Raw genomic sequence first — 7,730 nt, 5'->3', positions numbered from 1 at the left:
CCCGTTAAAATGAAGTTCTGGACGTCGGAGCACATTTTCAAGTGAGTAGTTTTCAGTCTACGATTAAGTCTGTTTGTTAGGTAACTGATTTTCTCTTGTATGACTAGTTTTTTACGGTTCCTCCCACTATCCGGGGCGCAGCCTAGCTGCTAAGGTTACACATAAGTTAAGTAACTTAACAAAAAAGAGCCTGCAGCTAATTAACTTAAGTTACCGAAACGCTTGTCATGTATGTCAGTTACCCTAGCCACTAAAAGTGACCTCCAGGCGCAAATATGTATGAGCTTTTAAAAACAGTTACCTTATCTGCTTTTGCCAGTCTTTGTGCACTAGTAAGTAACCTGCTTTGGCTAGCTAGCTAAGTTAACTTTCAGGTTAGCATCTTGCCGCTAGCCTTAAAGATAACTTGGGCTGTCGGATGCTAGCCAAGTAACGCTACGTCGTTTTTTATTTTAGAGCTTGTGGCAGTATTTCAGCCACATGTTAATAAAAGGCTAAAGGGGTCCATGTGCTTTTCATGTGACTGCTCTGAATCACGGGGGCTATAATTTACCACTGAATTTGGCATAATGTGCGTTACATAACGGTGCGTCTGACTGCCAGACACTCTGCAATGAAAACAAAACAGTTCGTCTGTTTTCTGTGTATTTTTTAGAATCGGACAGCGTTACCTGTGTAACAATGGGTGGAATATTTATCAATTTCCAGAGGTTTCTAGACATGATACTGTTAGACAATGCTGTTGGTAGGGGGCGTCCCTCCTCCTGCCACTCTGTGAACACGGGCTCGGAGTCCGCGTTCATGACAGACATCACATTTAAACGGAGGCATTTTTGGGAAATTGTATATGATGGCTTCTCCGATTATTTTCACTTTTCTATTAAACCAATGCAGGAAGGCCGAACAACTTACCATTACCACGGCAATGAGATGACTGGTTACATCTAGGCTGCACTTATTTTTATGCAGGTTAACACTCACATCAGATAATTTGAAACAATAAATTATGTGCTTCTGTGCAACCAGTTAATTGTGTTAGTGCTGCTTAAATATATTTTACTGCCATGTATGTAAAAAACAAAAACGTGGTTGCAATGATTGATTTGTTAGCAGTGTTTCTACTAACAAGGTTGAGAATTTTGTTCAGGTTTACATGTTTACATACACTATGCATACCTACCTCTGAAAATGGACTGAATAACATTATCTGTCCGCTTGAATTTTACTGTTTCTGTTCTAACCTGTTGTGACATAATAGCAATGCATTTAGTAAATAAATTCACAAACAACAAAGATCGACAGTGCAACAAGTGAAGTTATTATTTTTAAGAAATCTGTTTATCACATTTATTAAAATGTAAATGTTCCAGGTAGCTACAGTTGAATAACTTTCATCTGCCTGAATGTTAAAAGTCCTGTAGGAAGATGCTGTTTTTAACGTCGGTATTGGTTTTAATAGCCACCCGTGGGAGACAGTGACCAAGGCGGCAATGCAGAAGTACCCCAACCCCATGAATCCCAGTGTGTTTGGTGTGGATGTTCTAGACAGAAGCGTGGACACAGAGGGACGGCTACACAGCACCAGACTGCTCAGCACAGAGTGGGGGCTCCCCTCCATAGCCAAGTCTGTAAGTCAGATGATAAAAGAAACACTTGCGCCGCATGAATGCTTTATGTTGATTCTTAATGTTAGTGTTTTTCTTGGTACCAAGCCTGAATTGTGTCCTTTTTCTGCAGCTCATTGGGGTAACAAGAACATGCACATATGTCCAGGAACATTCAGTAGTGGACCCCAAAGAGAAGACCTTCAAGTTGAAATCTACAAATGTGAGCATTATTGTTAATCAGCACTGTATTTCAGTCGTAGCAGCAGATCTAGTTGTCCACACTTTTGGCTCAAACAAGAAGTTTGTAAAGTTATTTTACGGAACAGAAGAAAGTTGCATAGACATTTGTGGCTGTTTTCCCTTTAAACTCATTAGATTTTGTTAAATGATTCCACTGTTTTATCTGCTTAAATCTGCAGTCCTCAGTTTCCCATACCTTTAAACCACAGCAGACATGGGGGGAATTTAGTGTTGTTTGGAACTTTGTTGTTGGTGTACAGTTATTATTCATGTTGCAAGTTACAAGTGCATTTGACACCTAACAGCATATTAGCACGAGACAGGTCTTTTAAAGCAGGTGGATCAGTGTCACAGCTTTGTGGTTCTGCCCTGACTGTTGTCACTACCTTTGGTCTTTGATTATCGAATGCTATTGTCAGTGTAAATATTTTCTATGATATAAAAAGACTAATTCCTACTTTATTCTTTCCATCCAGATCTCCTTCACTAATCTGGTATCTGTAGATGAGAAGCTGACATACAAGCCTCATCCACAGGATCCTGAAAGGTACCTGACTCGATTTTACTTTTCTAAATGTTAGATGTCCATCACATTGTTATTGTTATTAAAATGTTTGGTCATTTAAATGAACGGTTCTAAAATGGATGCAAAAGTACAACAGATTAAACATTGTGTTTATTGTTCCAGCACAGTTTGACCTTTGTTTATATGATTGCGTGTTCAGGACTGTGTTGACACAGGAGGCTCTAATCAGTGTCAAAGGCATCAGTTTGAGCAGCTACCTCGAAGGCCTGATGGCCAAGACCATCTCTGTCAACGCCAGCAAGGTGAAGCCGCCCATAACTTACTGTGACAGTATGACCCGTCCTCTGTTTTCATAACAGTATACCTGTCACTGCACTATGTAATACTTGTGTCTGTCTCAGGGTCGGGAGGCAATGGAGTGGGTCATCAGACGACTAAACACGGAAATTGAGCAGCTGGCGGCAACCGCCTGTGGTACGATGCGTGCTCCCATGGCAGCAGCTGCTGCAGACAAATGATCCCGGCCTTCGCTGCCTCCTCCTCCATCATGAACTGATGGATTTCTTAGACACTTTCCCCTCAAAGGGGACCTCTCATCTGCCAGCACAGCCTAATAACCACAGAACCATCCTCTGACCCTATGTACGTTTGTTTGTTTGTATGTCACAAGAGCTCAGTCTCTCAACAGACTGAGTTTGGTACTTGCCGCTGTGGGCGGTGATGGGGAGTGTTGAGCTGATGACAGTTTAAAAAAAAAAAAAGAGGTTTAATTGGACTGAACTTGGCTCATAAGCTCGAAGGACTTTTGATGTTAAAGCACTTTTTTTTTTTTTTTTATAATACACACTGTGCCTCCACATCATCTCATCTGTTTTCTCTGATGATGTGCTGTTTATTATGTTTTACAGTACAGGAGCTTGTGCATACTTGAATGTTAGTTATTTTCAAAATGGGTACCTGAAGCTGCAAAAAGTGCAAGAGCATTGAGCAACATGTTTGCATTCACCAGTGTGAATAATGTGCTGTGAACGCTCATTAGTGTTGTAAGGAGCTGTTCAGAATCTGAGAGGACCAACATGAAGTGTCGATTGTATTAGTACCAGCTTAATGCCCTGAAACACATTCATCTTTATGACCCTGAACAAGCTCAGTCCATATACTCTGACCATTGTTTTCATACTGTCTTTAGATGGTGATATTTATGGTATATTTGCATTAGTGAACATTGACAAAGGCTGTTAAATTGATAGATCTTAGTGGCAGCACAGTTTTTATAATACATTTCCTTTCTAATCTCAGACGCCTCTCAGGTGCAGAATTGATAATGTTGGTTTCCCTGTTGCTTCTTCTCAAACACTACACTGAGATGTAGGCAGCATAATAACCCTGTAACATTTTTCTTCTCTCTAGACATTTTAGTAAGTATAGTTACAAATGCAAAGTTTACATTAACGGGGCTTGTGGTAGACCTGCAGCTATTTTTCAGTGTTACAAGCATCACAAGTCCATGATGTGCCACAATCCAGATCTTGCTCAGCTGAGCTTCTTTTTAGAAGCTTATTCATAATTAATTTTCTCTCTACTCCATTCATCATCCAGTACAGGATTCATGTGATGTCTGGTCTGTTGCCTAACTGACCGAGCTGCCCTTCAGTGTCTACACATCGTGTTGTTTCATGGATCAAGCGTTATGTTTTTCTAATGGGGAGTATTTTAAGAACAGTGGCTGTAAACAGGCATATATTTATATTTTGAATGTTTTTCATTTGAACAATGTGAACACGTAACAGTCTGAAGAGTACACACTGAAATGTTTCAGAATAAAGAGATGTCATGGTTTCATGAATGTGGTGATTTGTATAATGTCTGAATTAGCACTTTGAGGTAGTTTTTCCCAAACCAAAAGACCATAAACACCCTCTTGCGCTGAACAAGTCATCAGTTCAAGAACTGATGAAGCCTCTTGGATGAGAGGTGAAACATTCTTGACCTAGAAATCTAGTCCAGTTGATTTTTTTCTAAGTTTCTAAGACTGAGAATCTGCACAGACAAGTCCTTTAGTTAAAAACAAAAATTGTTAAATAAAGCTTCACATAATTCAGGGGGTCCCAAGATTGTGTTATAAAAGTTGAAGTGTTTTAAAATGTAAATTGTGTCACCATACAATGTATTTTGCACATTCACTACTTTAAGCCTGTGTCCTCTGGTGGTAGAATAAAGAATGGCAAGTAGCTGTACAACTAGAATTGTTAATCTGTAGAAGAAAGTTTAAAGCCATGAGAGGAATTTAAAAGATAAAATAAAGACACGCTCATATCCACAGACTTCAAAATAAACTCAGCAGCTTTTTTCTCTGTTTGTAGCATTGTATGTATCCTACTCTATTTACACTGATTAGACAGTCTGAACACATTAAAATTTTTTCAGTTTTGTTTGTTGTAAAAACCAAATCAGACTTAAGCTGCATACATCCACTCAGTATACATCAACTAGGCTTTATCACTTGATTTAATGAAGGTTGTATACATGTAAATCATGAATATAGAAATTCTGATTATGCAGGATACTGTGTGCCAAGGCTCGTTGATTGTTTATAGTCCAGGATCCAGACTGTTGGTAGAGGTCTTTTAAACACACTAGGATTCTTGTCATGGGGCGTCAGACATAGACATATCTAATTTGTTTAGTCGCTGAAAGTTTAAGGCTCTGAACTCAGAGAAGAGCAGTTTGTCAGTCGAAGTCTCTGTCTGTTAGAAACACTGTAGCATCTGAAGACATGGCTATAAACCCCTGTTAGGAATAAAGACAGTGGTCAGCCCAAAGACGGTTTCTACATTTAATTCATTTCCTTCATTTATTTTTACTAATACTGACCTTCTCCACCTTCAGAACAGAGTTGACCAGCTGTGCTTGTTTCATTCTGGGTAAAATAACACCTTTGGCCAGTAAGACTGAAACACAAAGGGACAACTGAGGACAGGGACACTGCACACTATGCATTATACTATTCCTACAATGTGTATTACAGTATTTTATAGTCATATTCTAAAGGAAAAAGAAGTTTTATAACCTTCAGTGTTTATTATGAATATAAAAGATGTGGTCATACTTTAGTAACCAGGACATGGTGGGATAAGGAGGAAGCTTAAGATGAGTTTTGATGAACACCAGTTGGTTGTAGAAAAAGACTCACCGTTGACCTTTGTTGAAAGTTCAGTCTGGATTCCAATCTTTGCAACCTTTTCCAAAGGAGCAGTCTGCAAAGAGGAACATGTAATTCTTTACACTTTGATTCTCCTCAGTTTGTATATTCACACGCCTGCTGACATAAAATGCACTGTAGTGTTTGTTCCCATGTACCTGAAAGGTTCCCACTTCACTTGCTGCCAGTGTCAGTGTGAAGCTTTTTGGAAATAAAAATCATCATCATTATTACATTAAATTAGAGTTTGTGAACGCAGGCTCAGCTGTGTGATTTAAAGGAAACGGATGCTCACTTGTCCATTGTCACTGAGCCCTTCAGTCTTCCATCAGAAATCCACACTTTACTGCTGAAATTTGAGTTCTGAAAGAAAAAAATATGATTAATTAGCCAGTGACCAATTTTATAAGAAAAAGTGAAAAATTGCTCGTATTCATTCAAGGTATATTGACAGGCCAAAACCAAAAGTACTCACAACATTGAGGGTGAACAGTGGGGTCAGGGTACTATTGGGCTGGATGGCGAAAGCCTTCACAGCACCCTGGACGCCCAGTTTCACAGCATCAGGTTGGAGGGAAAATAGAGGCTCCTTTTTGGCATAAACCTGCAGAGTCATCAGCAGACCTGGAAACATCTTGGGAAGCTACAGGGAGAAATCAAGTTGATGGTAAACATTTAGTTACTGAATATTTTGAAGATTCCATAGTACAGAGTCAAGAGGGGCAGGAAAACTGGACACGAGAGAAAGTCAGTAAAGAGTTAGACTCTTTGATACATGAAATACTCAAATAAACTGAGTTCCTCCCTTAGTGTTGCCAAAGAGAACTTACCTGAGGAATGAAGATCCCCATTGAGCTGGTATTTAGATGCACAGGAGAGAATGGGGGTACCTGAGATAATGAGACCACATTTCTTAACCACAAACATTGTGTAAGGAGGAAAACTGTAAGTCAAACTTAAATTGTCTTGCTTTCTTCCTTTATTGATTCATTTATGCATCCTCTGAGGGCTACTTACCATGCTATCATTAATGATGGCCTGAAGCAGTCCGTCTGAGTAGCATCCATATAAGGCAGAGTTCAGAGTGAATTCAGACAGGCCCACTGACAACATGTAGCCTGGCTGTTCAGGTACTGTGAAAGGTTTGGCCTCAAAGGGAGGGTCCTTGTGAGTTCTGATACCGAAGAACTCCCCCTTCAAATAAAGAGCTGCACATCATTAATCCTAAATTTTTATCATTTGTTGTTGTTCTTTCACATTTTCACACAAGCCCTTGTTATAAATTATGGGTGCAAGAGTATATTTCATGAGTATTTATACAGCTGCTTTTGAACACTTTGCATTGTAGATTTAATTTGAAATAGGAAAAACACCTTACCTTAAGACCTAGATTTAGACTTGAAGCTTTAATGACAGGTAAGTCGCTGAGAGGGAGGTCAAGAGTAAGAATTTGATCCACGTCAAAGGAAACTAAAAAAGGTAGAAATTTGTAACTGAATTTGTATTTATACATTGAAATGCCTGACTTATTTTACTTTTGGTCTAAAGTGAAGTAGATTAACTTTTGACCAGTATTAACCATGTCATTGTGTACATTCATTAGGGTCTAAATGAAATGTAGCCTGCTGCAATACCGTTCATGGCCTGTAGGTGGGACTCCAGGTTTCCAATCAGTGTCTGCACACCAGGGCAGATCTGGGAAGAAAACAACAAGGCAAATGTTTCGTGAGGTTCACCTCACCATGGAAAATCCTAATAGTAAGTTTCTCCATGTATTATCTGATGATCATACAGGAAAGAGCAAGCCACCACTGATGCACATGAGAAATATGTTGAGGAACACTCACTCTGTTCTCGATTGTTGTGATGATGTCCCCCTTGAAGTTGTCCACAAAAAACTGGAGGATCTCACTATTAACAAATGAAAATGCAGTGCTTATAACTTGACATCAAGATCACTCTCTGCATCTCCCCCTCCCTCTGTTCTACTGTACCTTACTCCACCATAGAGTGCAATGTCCACATCTCCAATTTTAGCATTACAGCTGCCGCTGCTGACGGACAGACGCCCTCCAGCATCCTTCCCCAGCTCCACTACAGAGGTCACATCCACCATGGATGCAGCCAAATCAAATGATCCACTCTGACTTCTGGA

At 39.6% G+C, this 7,730-nt stretch overlaps 2 protein-coding genes across 4 annotated transcripts in view; one reads left to right on the top strand and one right to left on the bottom strand.

Annotated features, from left to right (window-relative positions):
• The first annotated feature begins 6 nt into the window (after positions 1-6).
• Positions 7-3,119, top strand: LOC109971760 (PRELI domain containing protein 3B-like). Of its 3 annotated transcripts, none has more exons than XM_020620214.1 (6): positions 7-41; positions 1,460-1,628; positions 1,738-1,827; positions 2,324-2,394; positions 2,573-2,675; positions 2,775-3,119. In XM_020620214.1, the coding sequence occupies exons 1-6, from the start codon at positions 10-12 to the stop codon at positions 2,889-2,891; spliced, it is 582 nt and encodes a 193-aa protein (XP_020475870.1). In that variant the 5' UTR covers positions 7-9; the 3' UTR covers positions 2,892-3,119. The 3 variants fall into 3 exon arrangements, with proteins under 3 accessions (XP_020475870.1, XP_020475879.1, XP_020475889.1); XM_020620223.1 differs by lacking the exon at positions 7-41 and adding an exon at positions 52-80; XM_020620233.1 differs by lacking the exon at positions 7-41 and adding an exon at positions 316-332.
• Positions 3,120-3,193: 74 nt separating this feature from the next.
• The window catches only part of bpifcl (BPI fold containing family C, like), a 16,127-nt gene continuing 11,590 nt past the window's right edge, over positions 3,194-7,730 (bottom strand). Inside the window, exons 6-16 of the mRNA XM_020615785.1 lie at positions 7,423-7,486; positions 7,210-7,270; positions 6,954-7,045; positions 6,593-6,769; positions 6,406-6,465; positions 6,051-6,218; positions 5,871-5,938; positions 5,734-5,776; positions 5,567-5,630; positions 5,248-5,324; positions 3,194-5,163 (exon numbers count right to left, since the gene is read on the bottom strand). Of these exons, the coding sequence (XP_020471441.1) occupies positions 5,104-5,163; positions 5,248-5,324; positions 5,567-5,630; positions 5,734-5,776; positions 5,871-5,938; positions 6,051-6,218; positions 6,406-6,465; positions 6,593-6,769; positions 6,954-7,045; positions 7,210-7,270; positions 7,423-7,486 (934 nt within the window). The 3' untranslated portion in view covers positions 3,194-5,103. The remainder of the gene's footprint in view (positions 5,164-5,247; positions 5,325-5,566; positions 5,631-5,733; positions 5,777-5,870; positions 5,939-6,050; positions 6,219-6,405; positions 6,466-6,592; positions 6,770-6,953; positions 7,046-7,209; positions 7,271-7,422; positions 7,487-7,730) is intronic.

Source organism: Monopterus albus, unplaced genomic scaffold, assembly GCF_001952655.1.
Source record: "Monopterus albus unplaced genomic scaffold, M_albus_1.0 scaffold6.1, whole genome shotgun sequence".
Taxonomy (NCBI): Eukaryota; Metazoa; Chordata; class Actinopteri; order Synbranchiformes; family Synbranchidae; genus Monopterus; species Monopterus albus.
Note: the sequence above shows the minus strand (reverse complement) of the source record. Positions and strands in the feature narration are given on the sequence as shown.

What these genes read in the sequence shown, in the direction of transcription:
- LOC109971760 (XM_020620214.1), top strand. Translation starts at nt 10, where the DNA reads ATGAAGTTCTGGACGTCGGAGCACATTTTCAA. An exon ending in TCCCCTCCATAGCCAAGTCT is followed by an intron (nt 1,629 to 1,737) that starts GTAAGTCAGATG and finishes CTTTTTCTGCAG; the next exon opens with CTCATTGGGGTAACAAGAAC. An exon ending in TCAAGTTGAAATCTACAAAT is followed by an intron (nt 1,828 to 2,323) that starts GTGAGCATTATT and finishes CTTTCCATCCAG; the next exon opens with ATCTCCTTCACTAATCTGGT.